Source organism: Camelus bactrianus, chromosome 9, assembly GCF_048773025.1.
Source record: "Camelus bactrianus isolate YW-2024 breed Bactrian camel chromosome 9, ASM4877302v1, whole genome shotgun sequence".
NCBI classification, from domain to species: domain Eukaryota; kingdom Metazoa; phylum Chordata; class Mammalia; order Artiodactyla; family Camelidae; genus Camelus; species Camelus bactrianus.
This window is the reverse complement of record NC_133547.1, coordinates 11242874-11260378: the sequence shown is the minus strand read 5'-3', so window position 1 is coordinate 11260378 and position 17505 is coordinate 11242874. Positions and strand designations below refer to the sequence as shown.

Below are 17505 nucleotides of genomic sequence, written 5' to 3'. Positions count from 1 at the left end.
AAGGACCAGCCCCTCCGCCCCCCGCCCATTCGACCCCTACACTGTAGCTGCACCTCGACCTCTCCTTGCAGTCTGTCCTCATTAGCCTTGACTCTTGTTAGGCCCCGCTCCATTTTTTCCGTCCCACTCTTGATCGCCCAAACTGGATGGTCCAGGCCCGCACTTCCGCTGCCAGGGCTTCACGGTTTCCGTGTGTGAAGCTTTCGAAGACTGCCATGGCCCCAGAGAAGGCATCCGCTTGCAGTACTAATGCGTCTCGCAGCGCTGCGTATCCGCACTGCACCACTGCAGGGTGCCAGCCCAGCCACACTGTGAACACTGGGCCCCAGTGGCCAGAAAGCTACACGGAGCCGGTGCTCAGCGGGTCCCGTTCTGGACTCCTGACCCCTCCTCCATCGAGACCCCAGAGCCTGGCCCGCAGCTTCTTCCTCCTACAGACCCAGCAGTCCAGACTCCCACTCCACCCTGTCTTCTCTCAAGATCTAGAAGTCCCTGTCCCCAGCTCCCAGCACTCTCAGAACTAGGCGTCCTGGACCACAATACCTCCCTGCCTTGAACCAGAACAGATCTCTCTGCTACCCTTCCCCTGGGATCAGACCATCCTCCCCAAGGCTCCTCCTCCCTCAGGACCCAGAAGTGGGGGGGTTGGAGGGTGACAGCTCGGCTCCATCATGAACCAGGAGCTCAGGCCCACAGCCCCTTTTCCCGCCAGATCTGACTCCCACCCCAGTCTCCTCGTCTGTCACAACCAGATGTCCTGCACCAAGGTTTTCCACTCCAAGTCTCCTTACCTGGATCACAGGACTCCAGGTCCTTCAACCTCTCTCAGGACTCTCAGGGTCTGAGCCCTCAGCTCTGTCTTTAGAGCTGGTTCAGAGAACCAGGAGTTCCAGCCCCCAGCCCCATCTCCACAAATCCAGAATTCTGTCTCCCCACCCACTGTCGGGGCTACCTCCATGAGTGCACGGTCCAGGCGTCCAGACTCCAGCTGCAGTAAGTTCCCCAGAAGCAGAAGTGGTGTGGGCCCAGGGGGTAGGGCCCTCTGTGCCTTGAGTTCCCGAGGCACCCCAGTTCTGCCCGACTAGTGCCAGTACCAAGACCAGCAACAGCAGCGCTGTGACGCCAGTAATCATCATGCCTTTGATCCTCGATGAGCCCCTTTACCTTTATTTGATTCCCTTTGGGTCTTGGGTGGAGCAGGGCAGACGCTAGGAGTGGGAGGGATGAGCGCCTGCGGGATGCTCACTCTGTAATTCTCCAACCCAAAGTTTCCACCCTGCCCGCAGCCCTAATTGCTGCACTTGCCTCCTCCTGGCCTTTTCTTTGTGCCTGCCTCAGCCTGTCCTGTTTGGCAGTCTTAAATGCACTAGCATTTTCATGTCAGCACCCCTGGTCGACAGGTGCACCCTCCTGAACCCCTGAACCCCATCGTATTTGGCCTGTAGGTGTGCATTTCAGAATACCCTGGCCACCTGTGGGCCTGTGAACCCTGAATGCTCTACCCTGTACTTCTGACTCCTAAATACACTTCTGACTCCTAATACAATTCTTGTAACACTCCTGGTGATGCATCCATTAGCTTGGCATTCCTGTGCCCTGTACCTGTGATTCCTGGGGACTCACCCCTGAGCCCTTGTCACTTCTGTGCCCATTGCTTTGGAACCCTGTATGCTGTGCTTGTCTCCCAGATGCTCAACTCAAGTCCCCTAGCCCCCTGGTACCCATCAGACTGGCATTTCCGTATCTATCTATCCTATGACTCTTGGGTGCCTTCCCACAGTAGACCCCTTGTATCTCCATACTTATGCCCTGCCCTGAACTTCTGCCATCTCTGTTGCCAATGCTCTAGCTCCCAGATGCCCCAGATGTCCTCTACCCATGCTGCTACACCTCCTGGTCTCCATTTCCCAAGGCCCCTCAGTGTGCACCCCGACCTGAGGCCAGGCCACCATGGCAGACAAACTTGGTACTCATTCCGGCCATCTCTGGGGATGTGGGCTGGAGGGGGGCAGATCTAGGCCTGGATGGGCCAGCGGTGGGGGATGTGGCTGAGTCGATACTTGGAACAGACAGTTCAGGAATGCGGCCCACCCTCCCGCCCACCCTGTCTTGCCGGATCCAGCCTTCCGCCAGGTGCCTGGCGCCTGGCCCAGACCTGGGGAGACAGTGGGGGGCTGTGCAAAGCCTGGGACTGGGCTAGTCTCTGGGAGTGTCTCACTGACCCTCAATTTCCCTGTTTTCTCTGTTCATCTCTCTCCCCATTTCTCTCTCTCTCCATTTTACTCTCAGTGTTTGCCTCTGTTCCTATTTGTTTTCTCTCTTTTCAATGTCTATTTCTCCCTCCCAGTACCTCTTCCAGTTTGTTTTTACCTTCATCTCCCTCTGTCTCTGTTGCCGCCTCTCCCTGTCTGTTTGTGTAGCACGTATGCCTGCCTGTCAGCCTTCCTCTGCCCAGGAACCCAGTGCCTGGCAGGGGTTGCAGGGCAAGGCGCTGCTCAGAGGCACTGACTCCGCAGACAGCAGGGGTGCAGTGGGGCGCAGCAAGCGTGCTCTCACGGACCCCATCCCTCCCTAGCCCATCCCAGGCTCTCTGATAGAGCCTCTTTCTTAGGCTCTCTTCAAGAGCAGGCATTTTGTCTTGCTCACTTATGCATCCTCAGCACCTAAAATAGTGCTCAGCACATAGCGGGAGCTCAGTAAATGTCTGTGGAATGAATACACGACTTTCTTCTGTCTCTGCTTCTCTCTAAGTCGGACTCTGTTTTTCTCAGTCTCTGTCTTTCCTGAATCCTTCTGACTGTCTCCCTGCCTGCCTGTCTCTGCTTCATCTCTTGAGGCTTCTGTCTCTCTAGTTCTTTCTTTCCTCTCATATCTCTGTCTCCCTTCATCTCTGTGCCTCTCTCAATTTCTATCTTGTCTTTAGCATCTCTTTATCTTCCTTCTCTTGGGGCATCTCTGTCTCTCCCTTTTACTCAGTCCCTCTCTTTCTCCTCATCTGTCTCTCTGACTCCCAGTCTTTGGTTTCCGGGACCTCTCTCTATGTATCTCTTTGTCTCTTCCGGCCTCTCTCCATCTCTGTCTGTCTCTTTTTCAGTATCTCCATGTGTTTCTCTTTGCCATCTCTCTGTCTTTCTTTCTCAGGACCTCTGAGTCTCTCCTGTCCTCCCTTCCCCTCTGCATTCCTGCCTAGGCCCTAGGGCAGACTCTGTGCTTCGCCTGTGGTGGGAACAGCGTGGGGATTAGGGAGCCGTCACCCCATATGGGGACTGCCTCTAAGCCTCATTCCAGCTGGCCCCATACTCAGCAGAGCATGTCCCAGCTTCTGGATGAACTTGGGGGGACTCCACCCAGGGGAGGGCCTCCTAGGCCACCTCTGCCCAGGGCTAGGGGCCAGCCTCATTCTGTCCGACTCTGACTCAATGAAGCTTAAGATGCCTGCTCCTTGAGAAAAGCTACTGTCAGCAAGATGTCAGCTTGTCAAATGCAGTCCCAGGCTGCAAGGCCCCATGCCTGGGACTGTTATCCCCACCCCAAAGGGAGGGAATTGCAAGACAAAGGAATAGTCAAATGAGAGCGGTGAGAAATAGGGGAGAGATTCAGTCTCCTGGTGCCTCATTTTCCCATTCATTGCCCTTCCTGTCTGTCTTTCTCTGATCATTTTTGTTTCTTTCCTTGTCTCTATCTTCTGCTCTGTTTGCCTCCCCAGTTCTCAGTCTTAGTATCTCTCTGCTTTCCTCCGAGTCTTTGACTCATGAGATTGACAAGAGCATCGTTGGAAGCAGATGATCTGCGCTCAGAACCCAGCTCTGCCTGTTTCTGGCTATGTGGTCCTGGGCAAGTCACTTCATCTCTCTGAGCCTCAGTTTGTTCATCTGTAAAAATGTATAATCACAGTGCTTTGTCTAGGGAGATTTAAATGAGGCATTCAGAACAGTTCGTGAATAGGAAGCACTTTTTAAGTGTTAGTAATTGTTATTTCTCAGGCTCTGTGTCTGCTTATTTCTCCGAGGCTCTCACTTTCTCCCTGCTTAACCTTCCATCTTTGTACAGGGCCCTGGATCGTATCTTCCACATTTCTCTAGGCTGCTGTCTTTTTCTCAGCCGTGGCTTCTCTGCCTCTCTGTCTTCATTCAGGCCTCAGAGTCTTTACATTCCAGTCTGTCTCTAGGAAACAATTTCAGCTGCCCTGAGGGTGAGGGTCGAACTCGGCACAGCCAGGTGCCTCCTCTCTCTGCAGCCAGACCTTCCTTCTCCCCATCCCAGAGGACTGTCCTCCTCCCTTTAATTCAGCCAAGGCAGCTTTGAATCTATTATAAAGATAATTTACTGGGAAATGATACAAAAAGCCCCCCAAAAGGAGTGCAATATAGAACGAGTTCTGTGGGTTAAACACGGCATCAGCTTCCTCTTCCCCGCAGCTTTCTCTACCTCTAGGGGCGCAGACCCAGTAAAGACAGGAATGATGGGGGATGGGCATGTGGCATGCGCAACGTGAGGGGAAGCAAGTGTGACGGCGAGAGGATGGGGCACAGTGGAACGAGAAGACTGAGGGAACAAGCCCTCCGTGCGGGCCTCATCGCTCCCAGGCGAATCTGGAAAGGATGCGGCGTCAGCGCGCGCGCAGGCGCAGCTGGAAAGGCCGCGGCAAATTGCCGAGACCCGAGCTGATCGGAGTCAGGTCGATGTCCTCGGGCGCCCCCAGCGGCTGCAGAGAGAAGCTCTGCAGGATGGGGGTGAAGTAGAGGAAGAGCTCCATGCGCGCCAGCTACTCGCCCAGGCACAGCCGACGTTTTGCAGGGTGAAAGGGTGGGGAGGAGCGAGGAGTTAAGATGGGGTGAGGGGTTCTTCAAACTTTTAGAGGAAAACGTATGAAGCCGACTGTTGGGGACATGGCAGACCCACCCATCTAAAGTTCTGGGAAAGACAGTTTAAGTAATAAGTGGACCTGCTACAAGTGCAAATGCATGGGTTTGAATCTCAGTTCTGCCACTACTAGCTTTGCGATCTTGATCAAGCCACAGTTTCTGGTTAGGTATCTGAAATGGGGATGATAATAGTGCCTCATTAGGTTGTCGTGAATGGCAAAGGCCGCTGAAGCAGTGAGAATATAATGCTCATGTCAGTTTTAGTAGGTGGTAGCACTCCTCTGAGCACCAAACTGCTATTAATTAATCTAATCCTCATAACAACGCCAAGAGATGGGCCCTTTTATGATCTCCAGTTTATAGATGTAAAAATCGAGGTACACAGAGGTGAAGGAACACAGCCAAGACCACACAGCTAGAAGCTCACAACGCTAAGGTCTGGCTGCAAAGCCTAGCTCTTAGCCATCACTCTGATAGTCCTTCTCAGAGGCAGTACCGGACACACAGTAGGCAATACGATAAGTTACCTATTATTATCCACCCCACCCCCTTTTCTAATACTGAGTTAAGCAGGAAAGGTTTTTTTTTTTTTTTTAGAAGGGTAAAGACCAAAGCCAAGAAAAACTAGAACCACTTCAACTGCACCACCCAGTGGAGAGACTGACAGTGACCACATCCAAGTTAAATTATCATCCTGTCTCCCTGCCTCGCTCCTCAAGGATTTCAGTCATTATCCGCCTGTAGAAGCAGAGCTGGGAAGGAGAATGAATGTCTTTGCTTATCCAAACCTGAGGGGTGGGATGAAGAAGCGAGGTTTGGGGAGTGAGATTAGGACTGGGGAATGTAAGTGGAATACCAGGCCAGAAAGACTGATTCTTGTCCCCACTGCTCTCACCTGCTGAGAAGGGCACGAAGGCAGGGCTCTTCTTGAAGGACTGACTGGCATCCAGAAAATGGTCAGGGTTGAATTCCTGAGGCGTCAGAAATTGGCTGGGGTCACAGTGGACTGTATTAAGGAGGGTGATGATATCCGTGCCCTGTGTGGGTGGGGAGGCAGAATTAGCGGTGTAGAAGGGCTAGGAGGTTCCCAAACTAGGATTTCCATGCCATAGGGCTGGGAGTCCTGGGGACTTGATAAGGGGTGGTGGAGCATAGGACTCCACCAGGGGTCCAAGAAATGTGTGTGAGTGTCTAGGATTGCCAGTGATGGGTACTGGAAGCTGTTTTGTTGGGTCGGAGGCAGGATGCTGGATACCCTCCTTGTAGGAACAGATTTGGGGGTTCTGGGGAGGGGGTGAGGTCTCTGACAACAGTGTTCAGGCTCAGAGGATCCCCAGAATGAAGTCTCAGACCCTGAGGATTTGGGAGAGGGGTCCTAGGATGAGGACCTGTCATAGGGGGTCTGCTCCAGGTTCAGAACAGGGTCCTGCAAAGGGGCTGAGGTTCTGGATTTAAGGGCTTCATGTCTGTTGCTAGGGCTTGGGATGCCAGTTGCTAAGGTCCAGGGGGCTGATTGCTAGGCCTGGAATCTTCCTTGCTAGAGCCGCCGATGCCCATTATAAGAGCTTGGGATATCTCTTCCTAAGGTTCCAGTGTCATTTGCCAGGTGTCCAGCGAACCTTGGGTAGCAAGGAGCCTCGAAAGGCCGTGTCCCGAATCACCCGGTGCGGCAAGCTCATGGGAATGATATCTGCGAAGCGCTGCACTTCGTGGATCACCGCATCTGTATAGGGCATGGATGCTCGGTCTTCCAGCGCCGGCAGCCGCTCGCGACCCACCACGCGGTCGATCTCCTCCTGGACGCGGGCTGGAAATGGAGAGGGGAGCATTGTTGAGGGTATCAGCAGGCTCGACTGTGTTAAGAAGAGGTGTGTGCATGCGTGTGGAAGGAGTCCAGTCAGCACTTTCCAGTGGGGAACCGCTGCAGGGGTGCATGTGAAGGTTAGCCAGAGCTTCAGAGGGAGGGGTTGGGTTCAGAAATATAGGAGAGGGCGAAAGTTTAGTTTGTGCCAGGGATCCTAAGGGCGGGGTTGTGCGGGCGGGGCTTTGGGACTCCCTTGAGTCCAGGTCCCTGATGAAATTGCCAACAGGATTTTTAAGGACTAGGCCCACAGGAGGATGGATGGAGTGAGTGGGCTGTGCGGGAGAGCTGAGAAATCGGGGGTGGGGCAGGCAGCAAAGATCCTGTCGGTGTCTATACTGTGTCCTGGAGGCCAGGGTTCCAGGCAGGAATAATGACCCAGAGGCGGGATTTGGGGAGGCGGGGTTGCAGACAATGCCGTGCCAGAGGGTCAGACTGTGTGGGAGGGGATGGGTTCAGGGGCAGGTCCAGTGGCTGAGGCTCTTGGCGGGATTTCCTAGCTGTGTGGGCGAAGTCTGGGTCCAGGTAGGCTGTGCGGACCTTGGGAACTACGTGGGTGCGGCGGCCTCCGGTGGGTTTGCAGGTTTGGCTGTGGGATCCAGGCACAAGCTGGAGGCTTTGACTTAAGGCGTCCTGGGCGGGAGCTCATTGTGAGCGGGGCTTAGAGGCAGGCGGGGCGGGTGTTCTCCACCGCGCTGGGTGGGGCGGGTCTCCCCACCCCGCAGGCTCCCGGCGCTCCCACCTTGCACTTTTGGGTACTTCAAGAGCACAAGGAAGGCGTGGCGCAGCGTGGTGCCCACGGTCTCGGTGCCGCCAAATATCAGATTATGTGTGGTCATCAGTAGTGTGTCCATATGGAAGTGGCTTAGCGGGTCCTGCTTCTCCTGAGGGGGTTAAGGGGTGGGGATGTGAGCCAGGGCCGGGATATCCTGTGGGCTGCCGGCCTGTGCGACCCACTCCCCACAGACCTACACAACTGCTACTGGGTGCCAGTGCAGTCCCTCCTGTTTAACTTCCTTTCCTTGCGGGAGCTGGGGAGCGCGCAAGGTGCAAGGTAGGGAAAATCTCAGCCTCAGGGCCCGCAAGGAACAGATCCTTAAGGATTTCTTAATGAATTGGCGGAGGCCCCAATGGCTCCAGGCGCCAGCCTAGCAGAGACAGATGTTCCGGCTTCACTTTCCACCTGTGGGGAGATCAGAGCCAAACCCGCTCGGTTTGGGATCCTTGTTGGTTTGAGGCAGGATAGCAGGTCAGACCAGAGATGGGACGTCCAGGCAGGGCTTACCTGTGCTATCTTGGTAAGGAAGCAATCAATGAAGTCCCGGGGAGATTCTGGATCGAGGGTGGCCTGATGGTCACGGACGCTGCGGGCAATGAGGTCCTTCATGCGCCCGAAGTTCTGGAAAAGGCATCGGTGCGGCCCGGGAAGCCAGTCCAGGAGGCTCGGAAAGATCTTGTACAACTGGGGATGGAGCAGAGTCTGAGGGATTTGGAGGAGTAGGCAGGCTGTGTGTGTGTGTGTGTGTGTGTGTGTGTGTGTGCGCGCGCGCGCGCGCCAGCGAGGTCAGACAGGCAGGGTGGGGTCTTGAGGGGCATCTAGGTTCTGGAGAGGCGGAGCATGGGGCGGGGGAAGGCTATGTGTAGGTAGAGCCCCTGCGGAGTGGGCGGGGCCGTCTACCTCGGGGGCGGGATCAGACTGAAAGGGGGCGGGGCCAGGCAGGGCCAATCACAATTCCTTTCCTGCCCACTGTTTCCCCTATATCCCTGGACTGTCTGGACTCCCAACCCTGTCCCCCGTGTAACTAGGCCTCCTGACCTCCCCCCAGCGGCTGCTCATGATTTGGAAGTTCTCATTGATGAGGTGGATAATGGTGAGCAGACGCTCGTCCTTGTAGTCGAAGCGGCTGCCGAAGATCACAGAGCAGATAATGTTGGACACGGAGCGGCTCAGCACAAACGTGGGGTCGAAGGGCTCACCTGAGGGTGAGGGTGAGGGTGGGAATGGGTCGGGGGACGCGGCTAGGGAGACACAGTGTGTAACACACCAGACCCCATGCAGCGACAGCACTAGAGTTCACGACATCCAACCCAACCGTGACAACGTGACTTGCAGCACAGAACGGACGCTCCTCGCCACCTAACATGAAACATAACAACATCGCAAAAGTATCTGGCAACGCAACAGACAGCACAGAACCCACGCCACCCTACAGTACATGCACAACAATGCCAAACAGTAGGACAGCTATTCCTAGCGACACAACCCACAGCATACACAATACAATACCACCTATGCACAACATACAACACATTAGACGCAGTGCCTGACGATCCTACATCCTCACCCAGCAACGACACACAGCAAAATACCTAACACCCAATGATCTGATAACCGAACAGATTACAGAAAATAATACAAAAACAACACATTCCAACATGAATAGCACCGCCCAGAAAACTGGGTCTGGAGTTTGGTAGACATAGTTTGGATCATGGTTTGGTCTCTTAGTCTAGGTGTGACATGAGTGGACTGATTTCCCTTTTCTGCGCCTCAGTTTTATCACCTGTAAAATGGGCTTGAGGATAGTCTTCTCTTCATGGGACTGTTACAAGGAGTCAGCGAGTGGGTGGCTGGGAAGTGATTAGCTAAGGGCTTTACCTATCATGAACTTGTTACAAACCAAGGTGGTGTGGTAGGCTGAATAATGCCCCCCCACAAAGATGTCCATGTCCAATTTCCAAGCACCTGTGTATATGTGATTAAAGCTCCTGAGATGGAAAGATTATTCTGGATTATCTGAGTGGGCCTAATGTAATCACAAGGGCCCTTATAAAGAAGAGTCTGAGTAAGAAAAGGTGATGATGGAAGGCAAAGTTGGGGAAGGGACTGGAGGATGCTGTGTTGCTGGCTTTGAAGATGAAGGAAGGGGCCATGAACTGAGGAACGCAGGTAGCCTCTAGAGGCTAGAAAAGGCAAGGGATCCGATTCTCCCCTAGAGTCTCCAGAAAGGTGACCAGTCCCACTGACCCAGTTTAGATTTTGCATCTCCAGAACTATAGGAGAGTAAATTTGTGTTAAGTCACTTGATTTGTGGCAATTTGTTGCAGCAGCAACAGGAAGTATACAGGCAGTTATTAACCTTTTGCTTAACATCACATCATGTAATCCCTGCAGCAACCCCTGCCCCCAAAGCCAGCAAGATTTGGAGATCAGGATAGAGTGCTGTTTATCTATCTCTGCCTCAATTTCTTCTCCTGTAAATTATGGCTTATAATAGTACCTACTTCTTAGCTTTGGGTGATTTCTCAAGGAGGTAATATACACGAAGTTCTTGGAACAATGCTGGCTTATGGTAAGCACCATCTAAGTGCTGGTTATTTTATTAACTTTTTTTTTCATGGTTGACAGTTTGACTGGGTTTATATCCCAACTCTGCCACTTCCTGGCCACATGACAACCTTTCTGGGCCTCAGCTTCATCAACTGTAATAACTTCTAGGCTTGCTGGGAGGGTGCAACTTGTTAACACATGCAAAGAGCTCAGCCTAGTGCCTGGTATCCAACAAGCACTTGTTAAATGGACATTCATACATTGAGTATGGACTTGGGTGTCAGTGAAACAAGGGTTTAAATCTTGGCTCCTCTACTTACTAGCTTTGTCCCTTCAAGCTAGTTACTTAACCACACTGTGCCCTGATTTTCTCATCTGCAAAATGGATTGTTCTGAGGCTTAAGGGCTTATGCATGAAAACGTGCTTAGCACAGGCCCCCCACCATGTGGTGAGTTCTCAGGAGCAGCATCATCATGTCATCCACCACATTTACACGAGCAGCATTCAGAATACCACACAGACACAGCCCATCCAAGCAACTATAATATTCTGCCGACCTTCTTCAAGGAAACACAGCACCACAGCTGTGTTTCCTTGGGGCGCCTCCAGGGGGCGCCTCTATTATCGTGGACTAAGTGAGAAGCCACCAGTTTTGAGTTCATACCCACGCTGTGGGATCTGACAGTCCTGACCACTAAGTAGGAAAGATGTGAATGAGGGATATGGCTGTGGGATCTGACAGTCCTGACCACTAAGTAGGAAAGATGTGAATGAGGGATATGGCTGCATCCCGAGACCCCAACCTTCAGTTTTCCGAAGCTCCGCCAGCAGGAAGTTGCTTTCCTCCAGAATCCGCTCCTCAATGCTCCTCTTCCCCATCCCGAAGTTCCGCAGAATTTGAACAGAGAATCTCCTCAGGACCTTCCATCGGTCCCCATTGGAGAAGGCAATGCCTGGGGAGAACAGGAAGGGCCAGATCAACCAATGACTTGTCCCCAAGACCGCTGCTGTCTTGAGTCCCCTTCCCTGATGTTTGATAAGAGACAGACTGAAAGTTTGGAATCTTCCCCAAGCCCTTCCAAGAAGGTAAGCCCTTCTTGACCCTCCAGGCTGGATCAGGTGCCTCCTTTGAGCTTTTCTAGGGCCCTGGGCTTCCCTCACCACAGTCCTGATCACTCTGCTCCTGTTTCCACCATCACAGACCTGACCACTCTGGGCTGTCACTGTCTGGCAATGGGCTATCTCCTTCACTAAACAGTGAAGGCAGGGTAGGGGGTCTGTCTTGATCACCACTGTGTCCCGAGTATCATCCAGTGCAGGGCTTATCCCACAAGAGGTGCTGGTGGTTGCTTATTGATTTGTGAGTGCACAAATGCGGGAGAGAGGCAAGAAAAATGAGCACTGAGACTCTGGGAACTCATCCAGGAGCGAGACAGACCTGGTTCTGGTGTGTGTGCAGTCGAACTGTAATCATTCTACCTAATAAAACTGAAAAAGGAGGGAGAAAAAGACAGACCTGGTCTCTTCTCTCCCTGGACTCACAGAGTCTTAGCATAGGCTGGTCCTTCTTCCAGAACACTCTTCCCCCCAAGTGCTCCTGACCGGTCACGTTTATCTTTTAGGTGTCAGCTTAGAGGTCACTCCTCCCTCTAGAAAGCATTTGCTGGCCCTTCTTCCACTAGCCAGCTCAGGTGCTTCCTCTGGGCTCCTATGGCTCCCCCGACTTTCCCCATCCTGACCACGCTGTGGTCACAGTCTGGTGAGTGAGTTGTGTCTCTCACTGCCCCGGGAGCTACAATAGGATATTGTTACAGATTTGTTCATCTCTGATTCCTCTGGAACTAGCAGAGAACTGGATGTAAGGAGGAAAAAGGTATAGTGTGTTGCTCTTACAATGTATGCATTATCTCATCCACCTCTGGTCAAAACTTTCTCTGATGGTAGACTGAAGGTCAGAGAGGGGCGATCACTCACCCAAAGGTACCTGCTGTTAAGTGGCAGAATCCTGCTGTTACCCTCTGTGCTGCGTACTGAGTAGTTAGATGGTAGCTATTTTTAGTAACAGATGATGTATATATCCTGATGTTTTCTGTGTAAAAGTAGCAAAGTGAGTTTCTCAGCTGCCCTGTCTCCACCTCCTTGAATCCGATGTACCTGGATGGCTGAGGTCATAAGATTAAGCCCAGGGGACATGGAGGTAGAAAGTGTATTGAATACACAATAGCTGCTCTTTTTCATTTATTTTTAAATTAAAAAATATTTATTTATTATTATTTTTTAAATTATTATTTTTTTTAATGAAGGTAATGGGGATTGAACCCAGGATCTCGTGCATGTCTACCACTGAGCTATACCCATACCCCTCCTTTTTCTTTAACCAGAATGCTCTGACTCCAAATCATGGGCAGCTGGGACCCATCTAGTGAAGGGCAAGAGGGAACCCTAGAGATTCTTTAGGGGGAGAGGAATTGTCCAGGATGCGGTCTCCAGGACCCCCTTTTTAATCAAAGCATCTCCCCCCTCTTCCTTCCTTCCTACCTTCCTTCCTTCCTCTCTCTCCCTTTCTCTCTCTCCCTTTCTCTCTCTCTCTTTCTCTCTCTCTCTTTCTCTCTCTCTCTTACTTTCTTTCTTTGGCCTTGCCATATGACTTCCTTTGAATAAGAGATTTGTGTTAAAAAAAAAAAAAAAAGAAAAAACTCCTACAAGACTAGGTGATTTCCAAGCATAAGGAGGACAGGATCCCAAGATAGGAGAGGTTTGGAGTTGGTGATGTGAATTGCTGGATGGATGGGGATGAAGTTGGGTGTGAGATGGGGTGAAAATAGAAATGGGGCATGAGGGGAGATTATGGGATTGATGATAAATTGGGTTTGAGGTTGGTGATAGGGATGGAGTTAGGTAGAATAAGAAGGATTGGTAGATTGGGGTTGAGATGGAGCTTGGGGTTTGGTAGATGTGTGGTGGGATTGGTTTTGGTGGTGGGATTGAAGTTAAGGTTGACAATGGGAACTGGGGACCGACAACCTCAGTAGGTGATTGGGGGTAGAAGATGGGGCTGGGGCTGGGGAGAAAAATGATAGTGGAGTTCAGTTTGACTAAAGGACTAGGATGGGCTTGATCATAGATTTTAACATGGGGATTGGGAGAAGGTTAATGATGGGAATGAAGGTTGGAATGAGATGTAGTCAGTGTTGCAGATAGAGATGGAGTTGAGGTTGAAATGGGGAATGTGGAGGTATGCTTGCTGGGGATTGGGTAGAAGTGGACAGTGTGGGCTGGGGCCAAATAATTTAGCCACTTAACTGAGATGGAAATTTGATGACATGGTTAGGATGGAGATAGGGGTTGGGATGAGAGTGGGGCTGGAGTTAGATGGAGATAAAAATTGGCGTGGAAGTGTAATTCAAGATGGCGGTGGGATTTGGGGGTGGCAAAGGTGGGACAGACTTGATCTTAGACGAGTACTGCCTGGCTGCATCCCATCTGATGTCGTTGGTGAGATCAGAGGCCCTGAGTGTCACCAAAATTGGGAGGACAGTCTCCTACCCTTATCCTCTCCCTTACTGTGGAATGGGTTGGAGGTGGAGGAGATGAAGAGCAGGCTTACCATTGCCCTTAGTGAAGTTGAGAAAGGCAGGGCAGTCGCCACGGCCACTAAACTCCTCCTCTTGGTCCACAAGGGCCTCCTTCACGGCTTGGTACCCACTGAGGACCACCACCCGTCTGGGCCCCAGGTACACTGTGTACACTGAGCCTTACTTCTTGCTCAGCTGAGGATAGGAAGACAGAGGTCACAGGGTCGGGGTGGGACCTTGGGATCCCTCTCCCTTGTCCCTCCCCCTCACCCAGGCTTAGGCCTTTGCACCTTGGTGAGGGAGGTCAGCATGTCTTGGGAGCAAAGCTGCAGCAGGTTTCCCAGGAATGGGAGAGGTCTGGGGCCTGGAGGCAGCTGGCCTTTGCCCTTTGAGCTGATGGTCAGGAACAGACAGACGAGAGCCAGGAGCAGGAGCAGGAGCAAGATGGCTGTGCTCATACTGTCCATGGTGAAGGCAGCTGCAGGTGTTGGAAGTGGGCAAAAAGGGAGAAGGCAGGGCTGGGGAGAGTGGAATCCCTTCATTCCTCATCTCCTTCTGGAACTTGCCTTCCCCAGGAAATTGGGGCCGATGGAGAGAAGAAAGGAAGCAGAGAGAGGCAGAGATATGGAGAGGCCAGGGGATGGGGAGAAAGAGGAGGGGGGTGGGGAGGAGGGGAGAGAGAAAGGGCATGGAGACAGTCAGAAAACAGGCAGAGGTAGTCAGAATACAGAGAGACAGACAGAGATAGAGACAGAGACAGATGGAGAAGGGCAGAAAGGAGATAAAGACAGAGACAGAGACTAAGAGAGACAGAGAATTGCACATGGAGATAATGAGGACACAGAAAAGCAAAGTGAGACATCTAAATATCTATAGATACCTGCCTGCCACCTGTCTATCCATCTTTCTATCCGTCCGCCCATCCGTCCAACAATCCATCCATCCATCCATCTATCTACCATCTTTCGTGAGACTGACTCTCACACAGATACAGTGATAAAGAGAGATGGAGACACACAGGGACAGAGACAGACAAATCAGGGTGCAGATAGAGAGCCAGACAGAGAATAATCACAGAAAGAGAGGCTGACAGAGACTAGAGAAAGGAGACAAAAGTAGAGAGACCCAGAGCTAGAGAAAGAGAGGAGAGAGAGTTGGCGAGATCGAGATAGATACTCACTGAGAGACACAGAGATAGACACTGAAAGAGTGATAAAGTGTGTGTGGAGGGACAGACAGAGAGAGGAAGAGGTGAAGCCAGACACAGGGCTTGCTGGCGAAGACAGTGACAGAGATAGAAAAGAGAGCTACACAGAAAGGAGAGACATGGAGGAAGAGAGAGTCAGGGAGACAGACAGACAGGGAACATTAGACAGAGCCATGCAGAGACAAAGACCAAGAAGGACTGAGACGTAGGGAGGGCAGAAGCAGAAACAGACAGAAAAGTGTTATGAACCCAAGGGTCACATTCCAGAGAGAGATGCCACCTGCTGGGTAAAGCGCCAGGACACAGTGCCCAGGAGCTCTGAAACACCTTGACAAGTGAAAGAACAGAGTCCCAGAGGGCACCCCAGAGAGACAGACCCAGAGACCCTGAGAACCTGCGGAGGAGATAACAAGAAGGGCCCCAACCCATCTCAGAGACAGGAGATGGAGCCAGCGATCCCCTCTCTTGAAAGCCACCTCCTCCTCTGTGACCAGCACCCTGCCTTTACCTGCTGAGCTGCAGGGGCAGCTGAGGTGGGTTCTGGAGCTGACTGGCTGGACTGGCAGTGGCTGTTGCCAGTGTGCGCCCAGGAGCTCTGTGTGTGCTTTGAGGGCGGGGGCTGCTCTGTCCACACCTCCCTGCCCGACTTTCTCCTAGTTCTCCCAGTGGCCTTTAATCCCACCCGTCTTCCTGCCTTACCCTGCGTGCGGCCAGGGCTCACAGCCAGATGGAATGATGCCACTCTCCCAAGCTCTCCACCTGGTATGTCTGTTTTTGGCTTCTGCACCAGAAACTAGCCATCATTACTCAACTCCTAGTCAGGTAAGAAGGGCAGACTGCAAAAACCTGAAGCTGGATGAGGACTCCAGTTCCTGGGGTGGGGCTGGGGTGGGGCAGAGAGCCCCAGAATTCAAGGGCCTGGGAGTGGAGGTGTGGGTGCCCCCACAGGTCCTTTGGTGTACACCATGGTTGTCGTTCCCATGGGGAGGGGGTGGGTGGTGGGTGGTGGGTGGGGAAGAAGTGGTTGGAGATTCTGGGGAATTTGACACCCAAGGTCCCAGGCACATGCTGGGATGGAGGTGGGGCCCATGGTATTGCTTAAGTCCCAGAAAGGCAGGTTAGGGCACGTCCTGAAAGAGGGGTAAAGCCTTGATTATGATTAATTCTCTACTTTTTTTGGCATCTATAATTCTGTCGGAGAGAGGCAGTACTGGATCTACCTGAACCCGGCAAGTGACTTTTCCCTGACCCTAGAACTGGGTTGAGAGGGGCCTGATCGGACTGCCTTACTGGGGAACTTGGGGTTCATGAGAAGGGGAGGTTTAAGGGGCTTTGAGTTCTTCTTGCAGTCTGACTTGCTCTCCAGCTGCAGAGGGAACGTGGAGTGGGGAGGGATGTACTGGGAGCTTCCTCAGCCTCAGCACTACTTGGGGCTAGGTAGTTCTTCAGAGGCGGGAGGCTATGCTGGGCATGGGAAGACGTTTAGCAGTCTCTCTGGTCTTTACCCACTAGATATCAGTAGCAGCCCCGCCCCCAGATGTAAAAATCAAAAATGACTCCAGACATTATTTAACATCCACTGGGGGGCAAAGTCCAACCTTGTTGGGAAGCGCTGGTGTAATGGAAGGCACTGAAACACACACACACCAAGGGCAGCTGAACCCTCCTCATCTTTAATTGGCCTCTCCTTGACCCCCAACTCTCATGCTTTTTCCTGCCCCCTCAAACCTCCAAGATCTTTTCCTCCCATCTCACTCTGTTGATGACCCCATTTTTCATCCCATAGAGAAAAGAGCAAAAAAACAAAACAAAACAAAACAAAACTAGCTCATTCTCTAAAACCATGCTTGCCTGCCTGCAAGAATCTGAGCCACAGATGAAGCCGTCTTTCCTGACACAGAAAGGGCAATGTTTCCCGAAGGTGAAAAGGCCATCCTCTTCCTGTCACCAACTGGATGACTTTCCTTCTGTTTATTGAATCATGTTTTGTGTAGCTGTGCGTAGATGGATTTTTTCCCCCTAGTTTACAATTTTTTGAGGTTAAAATTTAAGATGTCATGAAAGATACAAATCTTGCACAAACATTTGCAGAGTTTTGAATGCCTACACCGGTGTCATCCAAAGCCCTATGAAGACAGAGAATGTGCACAATTTTTCTTAATATGGGATCACTGATCTCAAGAATATTCCACTTACAAAATTAGTCTCCAGTGTCAAGAACTGATTGTTGATGCGAATTTAACTCGTATCGTCTGTAAAAAGTCAATTTATAAAAAAGGAAATATTTTAAAATGGCAGCTAGTGTAATTTGATTCTGAAATGTTTTGTTCAGAAAAAATTAGGGTCTTATGGGGCTAGATTATTTTACACCTGTTAACCAATTATACTCTTTTGCTTTTCCCTCCAGTGTAATATATAGAAAGAGCCTGGGCTTTGCAGTCAGTAGATCTGGATTCAAATCCTGATTCTATCACTTAAAAGCTATGTGACATTCAAAGATTTACTGAATGTCTCTATACCTCAGTTTCTTCATGGGCAAAATGGAAGTAATACTTTACATCCCAGCCTGTAATTCAGTGCCTGGCCCAGAACTCAAAATTTGTTATAAAACAAATGAATAATGTCAGGAATGTTCCTGGCACATGGGTGACATTTAATGACAGAT

The 17505-nt window shown here is 51.6% G+C and overlaps 1 protein-coding gene across 5 annotated transcripts; it reads right to left on the bottom strand.

Annotated features, from left to right (window-relative positions):
- Positions 1–4306: 4306 nt before the first annotated feature.
- On the bottom strand, positions 4307–15691 carry LOC105062871 (cytochrome P450 2F5). 5 transcript variants are annotated; one of them, XM_074369620.1, is made up of 10 exons: positions 15349–15516; positions 13924–14111; positions 13666–13828; positions 10862–11011; positions 8543–8703; positions 8012–8188; positions 7469–7610; positions 6485–6672; positions 5761–5902; positions 4307–4765 (listed from the first exon to the last, which is right to left on the bottom strand). In XM_074369620.1, exons 4-10 carry the CDS (start codon positions 10935–10937, stop codon positions 4431–4433), a joined length of 1221 nt encoding a protein of 406 aa, XP_074225721.1. In that variant the 5' UTR covers positions 10938–11011; positions 13666–13828; positions 13924–14111; positions 15349–15516; the 3' UTR covers positions 4307–4430. The 5 variants fall into 5 exon arrangements, with proteins under 5 accessions (XP_074225721.1, XP_074225725.1, XP_074225723.1 ...); XM_074369624.1 differs by having other exon boundaries at positions 8543–8863; positions 15349–15514; XM_074369622.1 differs by lacking the exons at positions 13666–13828; positions 13924–14111; positions 15349–15516 and adding an exon at positions 15540–15691.
- Positions 15692–17505: the final 1814 nt, after the last annotated feature.

Bases quoted from the DNA above. Each gene is read 5' to 3' on its own strand.
- LOC105062871 (XM_074369622.1), bottom strand. From the start codon at position 10,937: ATGGGGAAGAGGAGCATTGAGGAGCGGATTCTGGAGGAAAGCAACTTC. The intron at 8,704-10,861 runs GTTGGGGTCTCG...CCTCACCCTCAG, and splicing joins GGAGCTTCGGAAAACTGAAG to GTGAGCCCTTCGACCCCACG. The intron at 5,903-6,484 runs GTTCGCTGGACA...CCACCCACACAG, and splicing joins GAGGCTCCTTGCTACCCAAG to GGCACGGATATCATCACCCT.